This window comes from Hemicordylus capensis, chromosome 5 (assembly GCF_027244095.1).
Source record: "Hemicordylus capensis ecotype Gifberg chromosome 5, rHemCap1.1.pri, whole genome shotgun sequence".
Lineage (NCBI taxonomy): Eukaryota > Metazoa > Chordata > Lepidosauria > Squamata > Cordylidae > Hemicordylus > Hemicordylus capensis.
The window spans coordinates 86,929,460-86,950,153 of record NC_069661.1 but is presented as its reverse complement, the minus strand read 5'-3'; the positions used below and the strand labels follow the sequence as shown (position 1 = coordinate 86,950,153).

Below are 20,694 nucleotides of genomic sequence, written 5' to 3'. Positions count from 1 at the left end.
ATTCAGTCTGAGGATGTTAACCTATAAAACCTACAGGGGAGGATGGGTGGGCGTTTAGGAGCACATATAACCACTAAAAGAACCTAAGTTACAGGTAAGCAACCTGACGTTCTTCGATATGGTCTCTGTGGTTTACACAAATGGGAGCATAGCAAGCTGCACCCTGTGCATTTCTTACCTGGAGATGGGTACTTAGGTGAAGAGCAATTGAAGAACAGCTGTGCCAAAGGCTGCATCTTTATGGGAGCACATATCCAAAACGTAGTGCTGCATGAAGGAGTGTGGAGAAGCCCATGTTGCTGCCTGACAGATAACGTCCAGCAGAATTGCCCTGTCAAAGGCTCTGAAGGTCGCTACTGCTCTTGTGGAGTGTGCTTTCAGAGAGGTAGGTATGTCCTTTTGGGCAATCTGGTAACAGAGTTGAATAGTGTGAACAACCTATCTAGATATGGTCTGTGTCGAAGCCTGTTTGCTCCTATTTGGTTCTGAATGGGCGAGAAAAAGGGACGGAGAGGACCACCAGGATGAAATATGATGTACATATAAGGCTAGGCTCTCTGGATGTCTAGTGAATGGAGGCGTCGCTGGGCAGCATCCGTAGGAATCAGGAAGAATACAGGCAAGGTAAGTGGTTGGGAGTGGTGAAATGAGGAAACCACTTTAGGTAGAAAGAACACATTGGGTCATAACACAACTTTGTCTTTGTGGAAGACTAGATACAGAGCATCCACTCTGAGGACCCTAACATGGCAGGCCAAGGTGACGGTGATCAGGAAGGTAACCTTGGAGGAGAGGGTGTCCACAGATGCCGAACCCAGAGGCTCAAAGAGAGGTCCCATAAGACAGGACAGCACTAAGGAAACGTCCCAGGAAGAGGCCGTAATAGGCACATCTGGGTAAAGAAAACAGTAGAGTCCTGAAACCAAAGTTGAAGAGTTTGGAGGTAAGAGAGCCACAATGGCGGCCAGGTGGGTCTGTAGTGAAGATAATTTGAGGATGGCTTCCTTCAGGGAGAGGAGGTAAGGAGGTGAGGGGAGGTCTGCCAGGGGGACCCTGAGAGAGGATACGTCTCTAGACTGAAGGAAGTGTAAAAAGTGTGTCCATGTACATTGGTACGACTTTATTGTAGCAGGTTTCCTGGCCACAGAGAGGATGTGTTGGACAGGCTGAGGGAGCGAGGATGAATCAGCCACACAGTGAGGCAGAGCCTGTGGATGTCCAGGTGATGGAGGTGGCCAGAGTGCTGAGTGAGAAGGTGCGGAAGGGCCAGGAGGCGGCGATGTATTCCCATAGAGGTGGAGGAGATGAGGGAGCCAGAATCGACTGGGCCATCAAGGGACAATTAGGATGCAAGTCATCCCATTCCGATGAATCTTTAGCAGAATTTGTGGAAGTAGAGGTATGTGCAGAAATAGATAGGCAAATAGGCTGGTCTAAGGTATGGCAAAGGCGTCTCCCAAGGAGCAGTAGCCCTTCTTCACCTGGGAGCAGTACTGGAGACACCGAGTGTTGAGCTGGGAGGCAAAGAGGTCTATGTATGGGGTGAACCAGTGGCCAAACAGCAAGCAAGTTATCTGAAGATATAGCTGCTACTCGTGGAAGTCCGTGCCTGTCCTGCTGAGGGCATCTGCCCGCAGGTTGGCTGTGCCCTGTATGTGTACTGCTATGGGAATGACAAAGTGTAAGATGCACCAATGCCATATTTTGAGTGCAAGGTAAAGAAGTGTTGCCGGAGTGATGCCTCTTTGGCGGTTTGGACAGGCCTTGGCTGTAGTGTTGTCCGTTTGGATGGAGCAAGGAGATCGAAAACCTTTGAGGGCCTTGAAGCTGGCCAGGAGTTTGAGAAAGTTTATATGGTGAGACATTTCTTCTGATGACCAGATGCCCTGGAGATGTAGGCCATTTAAATGCACTCCCCAGCTGACTTCGGAGGCATCTGTGTTAAGACTGTGGTGCGGTTTTGGAGGATGGAATAGAGAACCTACTGTGAGGTTCTGTGGGCATACACACCATAATACTGAACGCCTGACCGAAAGGGGTAGGTACAGCCAGCAAGACTGGGTGTCTATGCGTGGGCAAAAATGTCTGAGGAACCAATGTTGAAGGATCTGTGAGCGAAGACGGGCATGGGGAAGTACATGGGTCATGGAGGCCATGTAGCTGAGGAATTGTTGAATAGTCCGGGCACGGTGATGGTAGCTCTGTGTGACATGGGAAGCCAAGGAGAAAATTACCTGGATTCTGCGATCTGGCAGTAAATTCGTGAAATGAATGGAACAGGAATAGGGCCTTCTCAGACTTCTGGGCCAGGGAAGGTACGTGGGGCCCAGGCACGTGGGAGGGCCTTCTCTATTGCAGTCCCCTCCTTGTGGAACACTCTGCCTCCTGAGATTCATAATGCCCTCCCCCTCTTCTGTTCTTTAAGAAGCTCCTGAAAATCTATTTTACCAGGCTTTTAGTTTTTAATGTGTGTGTATACGTGTTCTTTTTTCCTTTCCTTTTCCTTCCCCCCTTCTCTTGTCTTCGTTGTCATTGTAATTTATGTAAACTGCCTTGAGTCTAAGGAAGTCAGGCAGTCAATAATTTTGTGAAATTGATCAATCAATCAATCAATCGATAGGAGGCCCAGAAACTCTATGCACCTTGTTGGTTGCAGTTTGGACTTCCCATAGATGATTTGGAGCCCCAAATCATTCAATAGGTGTATGATAGTGTCCCATGCATCTAGTATCAACTGAGATGTGTCTGCTGCCAGCAACCAATAGTCTAGAAAAAGGAGAAGTTGGATTCCTTGATGTTGTAAGAACACGACAATCGGGGGCCATATGTTTTGTTAAAACCTGCAGGGTGGAGGTGAGCCCAAAGGGCAGAGATTTGAATTGGTAAGTGTTGTTTGAGATTTTGAAGCGGAGGTATCTCTGATGTTGTAGTCAGATGGTGTGATGGTACTATGCATCCCTGAGATATAAGGAGACGAACCATGTGTCCTTTTGCAAAAGAGTGAGAATGGTTGGAATGGTGATCATCCGGAAGGAAACATTTGTAGGTAATGGAATAATTGACAAGACAAAGGTCTAGGATGAGACAAAGGCTTCTGTCCAGTTTGAGGACAGTGAAGTATCGGGAGTCAAACCCTTGGGAGGCTGGGTTGTGGACCCGTTCACTTGCTTGTTTGTTGAGTAGCAAGGCCACCTCCACTATGAGGGCAGGGGTAGCCCTGTTAGTGACTGATGGGTTGTGGGGTATAGCAGAAAATTCAACTGCATAGCCAATTCTTATAGTTGTGAGAATCCATGAACCTGATGTAATGTCTTCCTAGGCCAGGAGAAAAGGTGATAAGGGGGTTCCCCACCTGGGTTGGGGAGGAGAGTCACTGTTTCTTTGGGAAGATGTGGGGGGGGGGGAATCTGGATTTAGGTGCTGTGCGGTACATTGAGCGTTTGTTGTAAGGTTGGTAGTGGTTTGCTCGAAAGGACCTGTCCACTTGCTAAGATAGAGGAGATGGGCAGGTTGGCTGGTTAAGGCTCCACCTAGATCAGTGATTCTCAAACTTGGGTCCTCAGGTGTTATTGGACTTCAACTCCCATAATTCCCAACCAAAGGCCACTGAGGCTGGGGATTATGGGAGTTGAAGTCCAATAACACCTGAGGACCCAAGTTTGAGAATCCCTGACCTAGATGGTCTATTTTGTCTAAAAGAGGAAGTCTGGTAACTCATAGACTGTGCCGTGTTACAGAGGTGCTGGAGATTCTGTAGCCTCTCATCTGTCTTTTCTCCAAAGAGTGCATCTCTGTCAAATGGCAGGTCTTCTATGTGGGAGTGGACATCATAGGCTAAGCCTGAAGAACATAGCCAGGCATGGCACCTAAGGGCCATTGAGGTGGCCATTACCTTAGACGCACATTCTGCCAAATGTCTGGCTGAGTAGAGTTCCTGTTTAGCCAATTGTGCAGCCCTTCAAAGGTCTTGGCTGGCTCCTTCTTGTCTGGAGGAATGTGGTCAAGAAAGGGAGCAAGGCACTCCCAAAGAAAATGATTGTACCTAGTTGTAAGCCTGATAGTTAGCTACCTTAAGGTGGAGTGCTGAGATGGAGTACAGCCATCTTCCATATGTATCTAATTCTTTCCCTCTTTGTCTGGGTATGTAGAAGCAGAGCGAGAGCTAAACTTGGAGAGCGAGGATTCCACCACAACTGAATTGGTGTCAGGTGACATTGGAGAAGTTTACCTGCTTCCTCTTCTTCTGCGTGGACTCTATAAAAAATTTTCCAGGTGTTTTGTATGTTGCTGAAGAGATGAGGATTTCTTCCAGCATGTCTTAGCAATTTCAATGAGGGTAGCATTCATGGGCAACGAGATGGGAGCACGTGTTCCCTCTTCGATGAGTGAATCAAGGTCAGATTTGCTTTGCTGGGTAAGCTGGATACCCAGGGATGTAGCCATGAATGATAAATAAGATATAGTTTCACTTCTTGACCTTATGGCTAAGATCAAGTGTAGTTAGCATATAGTTTGTAGTCTTCAGATGTGGAACCCGGTTTGGGGTCATTGAGTAAATCATGTGGTGATAAGCCCATAGATGCCAGTTCTGAAAGGACAGACTGGTCATCGGAGTTTGGGTCCCCAGACTCTTCTTCCGAGGTGTTTCTCTCGTTCTGTTCTTGTGGAGTGTCCAATGGGTCTTCCAGAAATTGTTTATCTTGTGTAGTATTTAAGAGAATGTCTTCTTCGTCATGAACCCCAGCGCCCATTGAGATCATCAGGAGAGGTCTGTCTGCAGTTCCCACTGGCTCGTCTGGTGGCTACTCGGGGACGGGCCTTCTCCGCTGCTGCCTCGAAGCCTTGGAATGCGCTCCCTGCTGAAATAAGAGCCTCCCCATCTCTGACAACTTTTAAAAAGTCTTTAAAGATGCATCTGTTCACCCAGGCTTTTAATTAAATATTGTTTTAATAGTTTTAACTTGGTTTTAAAATACTGTTTTAAAAATTTTGGATTGTTGTAATGTTTTAACTTTTTCTATTGTCATTTATATTGTTTTAACGAATGTTTTATCTTTTCTGTTGTTATTTATTTTGCTTTGTTGTAAACCGCCCAGAGGACATGGGTTTGGGGTGGTTTAAAAATATGTTAAACAAACAAACAGTAGGTTTAACTGGTGCTCTGGCTGTTCTAGGATGGCTGGTGGAATGCAAGGTTTCTGGGGTGGTGGGGTGGTTAGAGGAGGTTCATTGCGATTGGAGTGTTACTGATGGTGAGTGGTCCTAGAGGATGAAGGGGGAGGCATATGGTCAGACTGATGTGGGGGTCTGGTAGAGGTACGTAAAGGAAATCTCTCTCTGAGAGGTCTACATGGGTCCCATTGTTCCATCTGGGAGCGAAAACAAGGTGTCTGTGCTCTGGAAGTGTGCTGCCAAGGGAAGGCATCGTAATGACCCTGAGGAAAGCATGGATCAAGGGAGTGGGGGGTCCAGTAGGCAGGCCTCTTGTCCTAAACCGAGTAGTATTGCTCTATGAAGCGTGGCTGTTGTGAGCGAGGATGAGCCAAGTATAGTCTAGGGCAGGGATCCTCAACGTTGGGCCCCCAGATGTTCTTGGACTTCAACTCCCATAATCCCTAGCCAAAGGCCACTGGGCCTGGGGATTATGGGAGTTGAAGTCCAAGAACATCTGGGGGCCCAACGTTGAAGATCCCTGGTCTAGGGCACCCAACAGTCCTGTAATTAAGTTTAGGGCAGAGTTCTTCTAGCTCAGACTTGAAATCCTCAAAATCCGAGGCAGTGACTCCCTCATATAGTTGACCTATAGAACCTGTATACAGGTCCAGAGGATCCTTAGGAACATATTGGAGGTCCTCCACTTCTGATGGGTAGTTTTGTTCTTCCTCGAAGGTCTGTTCTTCTAGATCGAACTGCTTTTCTTCCTCGAATTTGAGGCGTGAGTCCTTGGGATCAAGTGGGTTAGTCAGCCTCATGTTTGTTTAAGCAGCAAGTCTTCCTGGTCCAGGATGTATTGGACTGAGGCGATTTTGCTTGGCGCTCGGATTCATGACTTGGATTAGAGTCTGACAACGTATTTTGTTCCTTCTTTGCAGTGGCCTGTAAAATCAGCCGACACAGCTGCTAGTTTACGTTTCTGATTGTTTACGTTTCTGACTTCTTAGCAGACTGTGTAGCCACAATAGTTGTTTGGGTTTCAGAAGTCATGCCCACAGAGCGTAGCTTTTTCTTTTTCTTTAGTTGAGTAGTCAAAGTGTTCGAACCCAAAGTAATCAAAGGGCGGCATCACCCTTCCTATGAGACAAGACTGAAACATTTGGGGCTTTTTAGTTTAGAAAAAAAATAGATGAGTTAAGGCATGATTATAGCAGTTTATACAACTATGCACGCTGAGAAGAAAGCAGATAGAGAAGATAAGAGAGATCTCCCTCTCTCTTAATATGGGAATGCAGGGTGATCCAATGGAACTGAATGGCATTAGGTTCAGAACATATAAAAGAAAATACTTCTTCACACAATGCACACTTAATGGAATAATGGAATAGACTGCCACTAGATAGGGTGATGGCCACTGGCTTATATGGCATCAAAGGGGGGCTAAACAAATGTTTGGAGGACAGACCTATTGATGGTCACTAACCACAATAGTGAACTGGAAGATTCATATTCAGAGACAGAATGTCACTAAATACCAATTATTGGGACAACTGTAGGTGTTGCTTTCATGTCCTGGTTGTAAGCTTCCAGGAAGTATCCATCTGGTGTCTGTGAAAAACAGGATGCTGGACTAGATGGACCTTTGGTCTGATTCAGCAGGCACTTATGTTCTATATTATACTAGCAAATACTCCAGATTTTTAGTGAGACTACCTTCCACTGATACATACAGCACACCTGTAGGCATGACTCACCACTTCATCTTTGTAATCAGATGTTATCTGGATAGTCCTCTTCTCTTCTTCTTTCTTGATCAATCTTTCATATAAATCACTGACAATGAATGAAGGGTAGTACCTGTCCTTCAGGGTTTCATAAACATCAGTCTGTATTTTGTAAAACACTTCAGTGCCTTTGTTGCCCACAAGGCTCTGCTGTATCTCTTTGTACAGTGACTTTTCCACAGGAATTTCTCTGCTTTCCACAAAGAAATCCTGATAGATCTGACTCACAAGTTGAGGTATTTCCGCCTGAGAAGCAAGAAAGAGAAAGAATGTGAAAAGACATCAAGCAAAGTGTTTCCCAGTCTTCCTCAGTTCATGCTTACTAAAACCCTGTATTGCAGATCATAAATATTTCTTCTAAAGACGGGAAAATGAGGTCTAGGGGATAGAGACGTGCCTATAGCCATCCAACAAATTCATTACAGAGTAGGAATATATAAACAGACATTTTTCAAAGCAAAAGACTCAAATTTTGTTGACAGATTGTGCCAGAGCATAAGCCAGTTCTCACAAGCCAGTTCATTCATTAGAAAAAAAAGCCTCAGTGTCTATGTCAAGTCAACTAAGTGTGTGGGGTAGGGAAGAGAAGTGGAGGCCCTGTCAAGCTTTGCATTGAGAGATCTCAGGCTAGAGATGTGAAGGCCCGAAAAATACCCAGAAAAGTCCCAGCCACCCCATCCCCCAGGTTTTCAGAAGGACCCCCCCGCCCCCCCAAATAAAAACACCCCCAGATATTATTAAAGATTACAAAACATGTGAAAAAAGTATTATGAAATATTTTCTTTTGGAATTATGAATAAAATATTTAAGAAAAGGTGTTCAGATATATTCATATAAGGAGAGGTGTTCTGGAGTTTATTCTCTCAAGCTTCTTGCTTGCTTCAGATTCCTCCATCTTCTACAACATGTGAAAGAAAGTGACCTATGTTTGGAAATATACCAGATCAAGAGATAAGGGAACATGTGAAAAGGTGGAGGAGGCTGGTCTCAACACAGGCAATTCAGTTTTCATACGTCATCAAGATGATAAAAATGAAGGATCAGAAGAAGCAGAAACTGCTGATTAAGGATGTGCAGAACATTCCACACTCGGAATGTTCCGACTCGAAACTGGCTGTTCCGAGTGTTCCAAGCTCGAAACAGAACGCTCTTCAAAAGGAGGGCATGTTTCAAGCTCAGAATGGAATGACCCCATTCTGAATTGGAATATTCCAAGCACCATTTGGGCGGGCTGCTTTCCTGGTCTTGGCACTGGCTTCTGATTGGCTCATGATCTCCTTGCTTCTTGGTTAGCTTGTCATAAAAATTAACTTGATTTGTACAACAAGCCAACCAAGAAGCAAAGAGATCACAAGCCAATCAGAAGCCAATGCCCCAAACAGAAAAATGGCATGCCAAAATGGCACTCAGAACGCTTGGAATGTTCAGAGCTCGTTCTGATGGAACTCAGCTGGCTTGCCCAGTTGTTCTGATGGAACGTTCTGGAGATTTGTGTTCCGTTCTAAGCTCGGAACAGAAAGCAAATCCCATTTTGTACACATCTGTACTGCTGATAGTAATGCAGTACTTCTAAATGTAATATACCAAATAATGGTCAATGTTATGAGCAAAGCAGGTTATATATAACAAATACTCCTAAAGAAACAATGCGACTTTGAAACCATAAAGGGCACTAGGGGGGGGAAAGGCACAACTTTAAATTTCTCTCCAAAATTTCAGAAATTTTACATCTCTACTCAGGCCTGCATCACCTGAACTCTCACAAAACCAGAGGTTTGGCCATGAGGTTTCATGAGATTTGTAGCAAGGGCAGGAAAGAGGTCTAGAAAAGTCCAGGTCATGACCTGCCTGATAGTCAGAGTAGACAGGCAGGCAGCATAGGAAGAATTGATGCCAAGAGGGGAAAGGGAGTAACTAAGCTCAGAGCACTTTTGGAAGCCCAGTCAGGCTTAGCAAGCCCACCCCTTGCCCCCCAGCACACCGGACTTCTCTTGCAATCTGGGTGTTGGAGCCCTACTGGCTGCAGGTGGGTGAATTTTATTTATTTATTATTTCTCTGTGTAAACCGCCTTGAGCCATTTTTGGAAGGGCGGTATAGAAATTGAATAAATAACATAAATAAAATAATAAATAAATTTGAGGGAAAGAGAACAAAGAACAGAGGGCATAGCTTTGGTGGGAGGCGGGACCTGTTTAGGGAATATAGCAGCAGTGAGGGTTGTCCTACTCACATCTTTGGTGTGGGTGGGTTGATTTTTGGTGGCAGTCCTAATGCCAGCATTCCTGCTCTCATATTTGGGAGTATTCTCAGCAATCTATTCTCCTTTTATGCTCTCCATTGGGATTTTAGTAATGCTTTTGGATCATTTGTGGGCTTTAATAGCAGCTTCAGCTAAGGGTTGGTGCCTTCCAGAAGCATTCATCAGATTGCTTCTGGGAAGTTAAAATTTCGTCCCTCCTGTCAACTCACTGGGTGGCTTTGGGGCCACTTTCTCAGTCATAGCTCCCAGTCTACAACATGGGGGCAATAATACTTGTTTTAGTGCCTCTGCTGTGGAAATTCAGTTTATAATTTCATGTTCACTTGTTAGGACAGAGAGTGTCCTGCAGTTTCTTAATGTGTTACAGCAGATTATTTTGCTGTGTCTAGTAACAAGACTATTTATTTCATCTCAAAATTCACTCTTCAGTGCTGAGACACTGGAAAAAGTAGCACTGGTCTATTTTGGCAAGGTTCACATTTGCAACATCTCATTTACTCTACTCCTGCTGAAAAGAGAATTGATTTTGAAATGTGGCCCCATTAGATTAATGCTGGGGTGCTGATTGGACTAATAAAATGACCACCAGCAGTTTATGTACTAGAGCCAATTCCAGCTTTGAGATGCATGAGAAAAGCAATGTGTTAAACAAGGAATTATTTTGATGCAACACTGATTTATAAGCAAAGTCTTCACACAAACACACACACACACACACACCCCTCCAATAACAAGGGCTAGTGCATTTTTATCTACTTGTACCTTGTTAGCATTCTTTAAGTATTCCACAGACTCCCAGAAACTGATCAGAGCCCTCTTATCCATTCTTTCCATGTATATTCGAAAGTGCTCTCTGTAGGATGGGTTACACAAAATATCTTCAAACTGAAGGATCTGGGGAGGAGGAAACAATGCATGTTACATTGATTAACTGTTTATAATCTAGCCCATCGATTATGAAGCCTATGAAACCCAACAAGACAATCTTATTGACAAATTGGCTTAAGAAAGAGATGCTCAATACAGAACTAATCCAAAAATCTGGATGCATCTTGGTGTACCCCACAATGAAACAAGAGTTTCATTGCTACAGAAATAACACACTGCAATCTAGAGGGAGCCCATTTCAGCATGCAAAAATACTTATTTATACACATTGGGATTCCTTCCTTTCTAGTAGCAGCTCCTCATACTATACTGAAGGCTGCTTTTGAAGTTTCCTCAAACTCCAGAGAACCTGGCCCTATAGTATGGAGGGATTATGACAAGTGTGACAAGGAGTCTGGAGTTCATCTCGCGGCCCTCTGGATAAGGGCCAAACACCGAAAGTGTGATAATATGAATTAACAGTTATACCTTCCAGAAAAGCAGTCATTTTATTCTGCCGCAGCAGAAGTTAGACGCAAAGTGTGGTTTGTCATCAAGTAGACCACACTCCATCTGGTGATTAAGTATTTTCACCAGGTGTTAAAGAAACATAAATCATAAACATATTAATTTCCCCACTTTGTACATATTAATGCATTCAACCAATCCAGATTTACAAAAAGCTCACTTATTTACACAATGCTCTCAAGTATGCAAAACTTTCTCCCATTTTTTTCAGCATCACCAGCTCCACGTGCAGAGAATAACACAATAAGCCCAGTGCTAGTCAAAACAATTTCTTTAAAGTATCTTTTCTCAATCCTAATTTTGGTTTTGCACTCTGGTGCTCAATCAGACATGGGAGAAGCTTTTGAGAGGGCAATCTCAAACATGTTTACGTCTCTCTATGTTCAATGGACTTGCTTCCTAGTAAATGTGTTTAGAATGGCTGTGTTAGATAGCATGAGAACTGGTTCCTGGACCAGATATTAGTGCATTGGGGTGGGGGGACACCCAAATGCTTGTGGAAGTATTGTGGGGGACAAGTTGACACTTGAATGTGCATTGGGAGTTGGAGCAACCACAACAATTTTGTGGGGGGGGGGGCCATCACTTTGCACCCTCCAAAATAATAAAGAAGCAGGGGAATCTTTTGCAAGGGAAGAAAGTGTTCACAAAATGTCAGCTTCACTTTTGACTCAGTACTACTGCCTGGTATAAAACGAGGAAGTTTTTCACACAGGGCTTTGAAAGCCCTTTAACTTGTATCTCTTCCGGAACGGAGGGAGTCTGTTCACATATTGGCCAGATTTACCCCAAAGTCCCTGCGAGTTATCAGGGAGCAGTTCACACACAATATAGGTTTTTCATTGTGCGTTAGAATGTAACCAGATTTACATCTGGGGCAAAAAAATCCACTATTTTCGTTGGGTTTGGGGGACAACTTTGAGTTTGCAGTAAAGCCTCCCAGTAAACTCATGGTAGAGCCTGCTGTGTGTAAAAGTCCCTGGAGTTGTAAACTTTCTTTCTTTTAAATGAATAAAGATCAGTTTCTAGTCCTCACAGTTACTTTTAAAAGCTTACATGTCCATTCCTGTTTCTTCTCTCCTGACCACTAAAATCCAGTCCCCTAGCTCTACTGCCCAACCATCCAACTCTTTCTGTATCTCCCCTTTTCTCTACACCTCTAGTCATGCGAAAAAAATTCAGTATAAACCTGATTCTTGGAAACAGATTTTACTATGCACACAGATACTAATTTGACAAATATCAGGACATATCTCTAAGAGAAGGTGGTATAATGGTCCTCCCACCTCTCAACCCCACTCCAGTCAGGCTTGCTGCTAACCATCTTAAACAAAACTAAACCCAGCGGCTATATATTTCATCCACTGTTTAAATAGCTTAGTCCATCTAATCCTAATTAGATGCTTCTAAATCGTTGAAGGGGAAAAGCCAAAGCCAAGGACACATAAAATAAATGTCAGAGAAAACCTAGTCAGAAACAATATCCTGTTGGAAGGAGCACATCCCTTATTGGACCAAACAGGATGGCTACCCATCTGCAAATTTCTTCTCTCGGTTTCACTTGATTTAGAACAAAACATTATTAACCATTTACTAATCATGGTGAAGGGCAATGGTTTTTATGCTTCTGCTGTAAGCCTAAGTGACAGTTTGGCCAGACTAGTCTTGCAATCCTAGTCACATTTATTTAGAAACAAGTTCCACAGATATCAGAAGAATAAACTTCTAAGTAAGTGTTCAGAATTTCAGTCAACTATTATTTTTTTAAAGGCTTCTCCACTGTTGAGTCAATTTTATATGATGTTTTTGTTCGGAACAAGGCTGAATGTACACAGAAGGCCCCCAATACTTCAACACCATCAGTGCCTTGCATTAAACTGAAAGCAGACGGCTATACTGGGACACAGGCAAGAATCTCGTCACGTGAATGTCTATCAACTACGAATATAGAGAACAGATCCAATTTTAGAGCTTGTCTACAGCTAGTTTCCCTCTAAGCTTTTTAAAGTCAAGCAGCTTCAAGCTTGGGATAAAAACTCAACAGGTGCCTCTAGCTTTGCTATCTTATGATAACAAGTTGAAAGACTCCTTGGTTATTGTACACACGAAACCTTCCTGATTTATCCCATGCATGTTTACCTGTGACTTTGGCAAGACTTAGTCCCAAATGCGCATTGCACAGATTTGCAGTTACGCAGTCCAATCATGTATGATTTATTTCACTGGAAGTAAGTCACACAAATGATTCATCCCAAGCATGTTAGAATCACTGCCTTAGAGTTACTTGTGAAACCAGTGTACAAGCAGCATTGTTACTTCTGCCATGTAGAACTGCACATTAAAATGAATTTGTTTTCTTACCCTGAGAGCAATATCCACAAAGTCAATTAATTCACATATTTCAACATATTTGCTACACTGTCCAAGCAAGTAAACCAACAATTCAGGCCTCTGTTTTCTACTCCTATGAGATACTGAACTTGTGTCCCAAATCATTAAGCCACATTTTGGTGCATAAAACACTGCAGCTGACAGCCAAACTAACACCACACTAGGGTAGTAAATGTGCCCATACTTCAGGGGAGGGGCAATTTTTGTCAATCTCCCCTTCCCTCTGAAGCCAATTATGACTCCTAGGTACCTGAGGGCTACGTGAACCTCAGGAATGTATTTTTCAGGAGTCACCGTCTCTTTCAGGGGAAGGAGAGATAAATGAAAATTGCTCCTCTTGAAGTGTATGTGCAGCATTAATTATGAGAGTGTTTTCTTAATATGGATGTCAGCCAGTATGTGAGGAAAAAGATCTAGTGATTTTTAAAAAATCAGAGCACTACTTGATATCAAAGGTAATTCCATAACCTTCTCCTTAACCCAGAGCATAGTCATCTCACTGAATTGCTCTACAGAGTTAAACAAGTATTTGAAATATGTAATAGCAAATACATTTCACAAGTAAACACAAGGCAGAAGACTATGAAATGCTGGAAATAAAAAGAAACCATCTTGGGGTAGGTCTGTCAAGTTTCTTATAGGCCAACCCATAACATGACTTCACTTCACTCATGCAGCAATATTAAAGCCAACTTTCTTTGATGTAACTGTTTAAAGTGAGGGTTCTTAAATTTTAGATTTTTGGCCAGCTATTTCAGCTGTAGAAGTGCGTCGTGTAAAAAGGTGTTTTTCACAGAATTAACATTGTGTATGCCAGAAGAATTAACTTTGATCAGCATGTCCATATCAGTCAACAAAAATTTGTTATTTGAAACTGTACGCATGATTGCTGCACAACCAAAGCTTTCCTCATACATGTGGAAGGAGGGCAATGTCTCCCAGTAGCAAACAGCAATAACCAATGAACTGCATATTTGACTCCTGTGTGCATTTGGGTGAAAATATATGTATAAATAATAATAAAAAGTCACTTTTCCAGTAACAAAGCACTTCAGGCAATATATAATCCTAAAAACCATCATATAGAAACAGCTACACGAAAAAACACAGCAATAAAACAGATGAACAACACACACTGGTAGCTACTGATGGGCGAGAGGTGCAACACATTTTCCTACCAACCTTTATCACATTAGGACCCTCACTGCCATGGGTGGATCTATAATTAAACCGATATGTTCAGAGCAAATTGGCTGCCTCCTGATGCATACGAATAATTGAGCTTACCCACCGCTCACCTCTGTGGCCTCTACTCAGTTGCTCACCCACCGTCAATGACATCACCACCCCAGCACCTGCACTTGCTTGGATGGGCTCAAGCTGGGGCGGTGAGGTCATTACACCATGTCACCAGTGCAGTGAGTGACCAACCAAGCAGGGGCAAGTAGTGGGCAAGCGGCGGCAAGCAAACGACTGAGCAAGGGCCAGAGAGGTGAGTGGCGGCAACAACAGCTGCCACCAACAAATTTAGCCATGAGCGGCTGCCAATGTCACAATGCCACTGTCCCCTACCCTCCATCCCACCTATTTGAGGTGTAGAAGATGATGGGGAAAGCTATACTGCAAGTACAGAACTCTTTGCCTTTAACTTTACAGCAAGGGAACTGCTGCAGGCTGTCTCCCACAATGCTCAACACAACACAACACAGTGCTCAACACAACTGGAAGCCCACGGTCACATAGAAAGTGCCTATGCCACAGCTCCTTCTCATGCCAGTGTTGCCCATCCTAGAAACTGAAGAAAAGCTGGCAGAGAAGGCGCTAAAGTGTGGACTTCCTCCTACATGACCACAGATTTCCAGTGTTACCAAGCTATGCAGGAAGAAGCCATACTATAGCTGCTAAAAGTAATGTCAAACATGGCTCATAGAGGCAAAACATCAGTATTGTGGTCACTGTGATTAGAGCAAAAGAGGTATTAAAAACATTCATCCCTCCCTCCCTCCCACCAGTTACCTTCTGGCTTTGAGGACCATCACTATCTTCAAAGATGCCATCTTCCTGCTGGTCATAAGCAGGACCTCCCAAAAGTCGGATTCGTTTTTCACACTGCTTTTTTGCTACAGTTAGGTGATTGATATATCTCTTCATGTTTCTGGCTCGCAGATGGTCAGCCTTCATTGCAGCATTCTCTTTTCCTTTACTCTCTTAAAAAAAAAAGAAGACAGTTTGGATAGAGAGCCACCAGTGTTTGATTAGACCTTGATAATGCAGAATGCCTAGGGTATAATACAGAAGACCCACAGGGTTAGGCTACCCTGTAAGTAGCCTAACATGGTGGCCCGTTAGGCTAATCACAAGAAAGAAAGTGATGCGGGTAGCCTAAACTTCCTCAAACTCAGGCAAATGATTTCAAACCACCACCATGTAATACCACATTAGGACTCAGCTTAAAAACAGCTATTCACTTAGTTGACTGTGGAGAGTAAGTATTGCCTCCAGCAGGCAGGAAAGTTTACAAAAGCTGCTTGTTTTCTAGGCCACAAATGACTAATATAGGGTCTAGCAAACACTTGTGGACTAGTAATTTTTGCCATCATAGTAACGTATTGCTTAACCACAGACGATGTAATGCATACAAGAGAGCAAATAATTCAAACAACAGGCAACCTTCAAAAAATCAAACATATTCATTATAGGTTTGTCAAAGTCTTTGGATTGGGTCCAGAGGTGCCTTGCATAAGCAGAAGTTTAGGGCAAGGACTCCTGTTTCTGCCAACTCTCCTTTCCACCACCAGCCCCCTATACCATATCCCATACTATCCCTGAGCGCCCCGATCCCACCCCCACAAAAAACTCTGTCAAGATCAACTTTTCAGAGGAGCTGGAGTTAGACTGAAGTAGAGAAGTGATAAAACCCCAACTCCAAATAAAAATACTTGTTCATGGTTCTCTCCCTTTGTATTGCAAGAGCAAAACCTACACCATTCTCAGTATTGTCAATCTCTTTTCATTTCATGGTAAAATAAAAACATCAATTTATTGCAAATTTGACAAGAGATGAAAAATGAGGAAGAAGCTCGGGATAATTTGTTCTTTACTCATATCACCTTGAATTCAGAACGTTATATAAATAAGGGGTATCCTCTACAAATACAATCTTATTTGTGGTAAGCGATGTTTCCATAGCAACCTCCAAAATGCCCAAAGGTATTTACAGGAACCTCAGAAAGGTGAAAGGCCGCCTTAGTGGAAATGTGAGAGCAGACACTATTCACAATTACGTTTGATTATATGCTATATATATTTCTAAACACACAAATACTAATCTGGTCTGCTATTTCTTAATGTAAAACCAAAGCTTCAAGACACTGGAAACGCTACATTAGGCTGCAATAATTGGGGAGGGGGGGGCAATAGCAAAGACTATTGTAGCAAAGACTATACTTTCTTGCAAGACAATACATAGGAGCAGAGAAAGAAACTGGGGGTGGGGGGAGTGTTATTCAACAGGTAGAACATTGGAGAGTGGGGACAACTGCATTTGGAAAGAACCAAACAGGGTGATTTAATTGAACTACCAGGGCAGAACCATGCATCCTGCAATCTTATTCTTTTGCGTTTTCTTCTTATATAGCACCATTTAGGACAAGAGTAAGTACAGTATTTAAAAAACCTTCCAGTTTAAGATGATAATTAAGGTGCTTAAAATTTTTTCACTCAGGTTCTATAAAAGTGTGAAAATGGCAAGTTAAGGTGGTAGCTCTATGTAAGTGTAATGACTTTGCACAGTCTTCCAAATTATGCTAGTTTTACAAATTACCATACACTCACAGTTTGCTCTGGTCTTTCAGCTTGACAAGGGACACTGTAAGCACCTTACTCTCATCTGAAACTGAAGTGTGCGTATGCATGCATGTGTGTGTAAATTTTAGTGTTCTTGTCTTTTGAAAATGAAAATCTCAGGGAAGCATCCAGAATGGAGCTGGCTCAACAATGCTAGCATAAGCCTTTGCCCCCATCTTGACCTTTGACAATAATGTGTAATGTAACACCACAGCTACAGGAGAAGGAGGGGAAGAATCATCAGAAACCAAGCGGGAACACCGTCCAAAATCTTCACCAAATTTGGGGAGGTAGCAGCTCTTGTTGCCTAGTTAGTTTGTGTCATATTTCAGGAGGCTTGCACAAACTGTTTCAGTTTTATGGCCAAATGTATTTTTAGAGCTTATCATGGTAGAATGCTGTTCTTTCTCCTTAACCACAGGCAAAAAACTTTGAATTTAAAATTTAAGATACATGTTGTCCAGTTTTCCCTAGGTCCATTTCAGATTGCTGCATCTCATTTATTTATTTATTTTTATGCCACCCAAAACTCACATCTTTGTTTACAACAAAGCAAACAGACCATCAGAAAAAGTTAAAACATTCAAGTTAAAACATTACATTAAGTTAAAATAAATAAAAAATAAAACATCAGTTAAAACAAAGTAGATGATACAGCAAAAGTTAAAACACTACAACAATTAAAATCTTAAAACATTTTAAACAATGTTAAAACTATTAAAACAATATTTAGTTAGAAGCCTGGGTGAATAGATGCATCTTTAAAGACTTTTAAACAGTTGTCAGAAATGGGGAGGCTCTTATTTCAGCAGGGAGCGCATTCCAAAGCTTTGGGGCAGCAGCGGAGAAGGCCCATCCCCAAGTAGCCACCAAACGAGCCGGTGGCAACTGCAGATGGACCTCTCCTGATTATCTCAATGGGCAGTGGGGTTCACAACAAAGAAGACGTTCTCTTAAATACTGTATAAGATAAACAACTTCTCTCAGCCTTCTCTTAAATACCCAGAGCCCAAGCCATTTAGGGCTGTATAGGTTATAACCAGCACCTTGTATTTTGCCTGGAAACATATCAGCAGCCCGTGTAGATCTTTCAGAATGGGAGTAATATGGTCATAGGAACATAGGAAGCTGCCATATACTGAGTCAGACCATTGGTCTATCTAGCTCAGTGTTGTCTTCACAGATTGGCAGCGGCTTCTTCAAGGTTGCAGGCAAGAATCTCTCTCAGCCCTATCTTGGAGATGCCAGGGAGGGAACTTGAAACCTTATGTTTTTCCCAGAGTGGCTCCATCCCCTGTGGGGAATATCTTACAGAGCTCACACTTCTAGTCTCCCATTCATATGCAACCCAGGGTGGACCCTGTTTAGCTAAGGGGACAAGTCATGCTTGCTACCACAAGACCAGATCTCCTCCTATGGTTTCTCATAGATGACCCAGAGACCAACCTGGCTGCTGCATTCGGTACCAATTGTAGTTTCCAGACTACACACAAAGGCAGCCCCACATAGAGCGCATTGCAGAAATCAAGTATGGAGGTTACCAGTATATGTACCACTGTTCTGAGGTAGTTTATCTCAAGAAATGGATGCAGCTGGCATCCGTTTATCAACTGATCTGCACTAGATTTGGAGATGAGGTGGCATTTGTTGTCTAGTAACTATGTTGCAGATTTCAGGTTTGGATTTTATGACAAATAGAATGTTCAGAACTTAGAAGGGTTTAATGAAGCTTTTACATCTCACTAACTATACAAGCACTAGTGTGCCTGCAGAATTCAATTTGACATTTAGCAAGTCTTACTTTATTCCTATATCATTTGAAGAAATGGTAAGTTTACAAGCTCCCTGGTTGATGCCACACTAAGGCAATTCAGTGCTGTTGAGGCAGGGCACTAAACTAAATCCAGGCTTTCTGATTTGTTAAGAAACAGTTACGAATACGACAAATATTTATAGACCACTTTTCAACAAAAGTTCCCAAAGTGATTTATATAGATATAAATTAATAAATAAGATGGCTATCTAAAAAAGAAACACAAGTTAGATACCAGCAACAGTCACTAGAGGAATGCTGTGCTGGGGATGGATAAGGCCAGTCGTTCTCCCAATGCTAAATAAAGAGAATCACCACTTTTAAAAGGTGCCTCTTTGCTCAGTTAGCAGGGGGTTTCCCCATGAACTGTGGTTTGAATGCTTCCTACAAACCAAGGCTGAAAATCAGGATCACGCTATGGTTTACCATGCTGGCTTGCAACAAGTGCTGAAACCACAGTTCCCCAATCCTCATTTCCCTTTACAGAAATGATGTTACACCCATCTGAAATCCTCATTTTAAAAACTATATCTTATGCAATTCTTTTGCCACCCACACCCAAATGATTAAGCTTTGAAAATTTTCTGTACACACAGAACTGCAATTTTTTCCACATCTTAAGAGTGGTACATACTGTACCCACTCGTACTTAAACATTTAAAGAAAGCCACTAAACTTAATGCTAATGGTGGCTCCAGCCTTTACTACTGTGTTTACCAAATCCAAAGCTCTTTAAGTTGAGAGGGTACAAGCTGTTTTGATAAAAAAATAGCAAGTGAAGTATTTATCCAACTTTAACACAGAAAACTTGCCTCAGAAGTACAAAGACAGATATTTTATTGGCCTATGACCAAGTAGGTAAAAGACGAAAAACAACAACCCCAAAACAACCCATGATAATTTGTCACACCTTTTCTTGAAAGTGCTTGATTAACTGGATTCTGAGACCACTCCCGTTTCTTCTCCTGGCTTATACCTCCCTTCCCAATCTCTTTTTTGCTATAATAGGCATTTCATAAACACCTTTGTGTCCTATAAGTATGCATGCAAACACAACTTTCACAACTGTGAAAGAACATAGCTCACATTTAATAAGGCTCAAGAAAAATTAATTTCTTCTTTTTAATTCCATAATATTTCATACTTCAGTGCTAAAGGCAGTAACTGATAGCACTTGAGGTAGCTCTTTTTTCATATGTAGTACCAACAATGGACTTTAAGTGTTTTTTTTCTCAAACATGTGGTGATGGTCACTTTCAAGAACTAGGATACTTGATTAGATGGATGCAAGTTAGAACCAACATGACTACATTTGCTTGAGACTAGTTCACAAGAAATATCTGTTCTCCAGTTGGGTAGTCACAAACATTGCTTAGAATCTATTCACATGAATATAGTGGTATGAATTAGACAGTAACAGAAATAGTAAAGAAGGTTTACAAGGAAAGGAGCTGTAGCTCAGTGCTAGAGCACGTGCTTTGCATGCAGAAAGTCCTAGGTTTAATCCCTGCCATCTTCAGGTAAGGCTGGGATACACCTTTGCATGAAACCCTGGAGATCCATTGCCAAGACAATGTAGACAACCCTGAGCTAGATGGACCAACAGCTTCCACAGTTAAAGTTCTGGCAATATCAGATTAAAATATAACACTGACCTGAAGAAATGACTTCCATTCTTGCTTCTTCTGAGCCAAATAAGTCTTTGAAGACCATAAAAAATTAATCTTTGTGGGCCACTAGCAATACTACTATCAGTTATACACAAAACCAGAAGTGTTTTGATAAATACACACCCGTCAGGGGCTGATAGCAACTAACTCAAAAATGTAACAGCAGCACTGTTATCACCACCTCATTGAATGTTACAATCCACAGAATCAAGCGGCCAAGAAATATATCTCTAGATAGTCATAAGAACATAAGAACAGCCCTGCTGGATCAGGCCCAAGGCCCATCTAGTCCAGCATCCTGTTTCACACAGTGGCCCACCATTCTGAAAGGTTTAAATTTAAAGTTATTTAAAGTTAAATTTAAGTTATTCTTTTGACAT

General features: G+C 42.4%; 1 protein-coding gene across 3 annotated transcripts in view; it reads right to left on the bottom strand.

Moving 5' to 3' along the window:
- The window catches only part of SNX25 (sorting nexin 25), a 93,502-nt gene that overhangs the window by 26,135 nt on the left and 46,673 nt on the right, over nt 1–20,694 (bottom strand). For all 3 annotated transcript variants that reach the window (XM_053256496.1, XM_053256495.1, XM_053256497.1), the window contains 3 exons: nt 15,002–15,192; nt 9,962–10,093; nt 6,909–7,184 (listed from right to left, as the gene is read on the bottom strand). In XM_053256496.1, the coding sequence (XP_053112471.1) occupies nt 6,909–7,184; nt 9,962–10,093; nt 15,002–15,192 (599 nt within the window). The remainder of the gene's footprint in view (nt 1–6,908; nt 7,185–9,961; nt 10,094–15,001; nt 15,193–20,694) is intronic.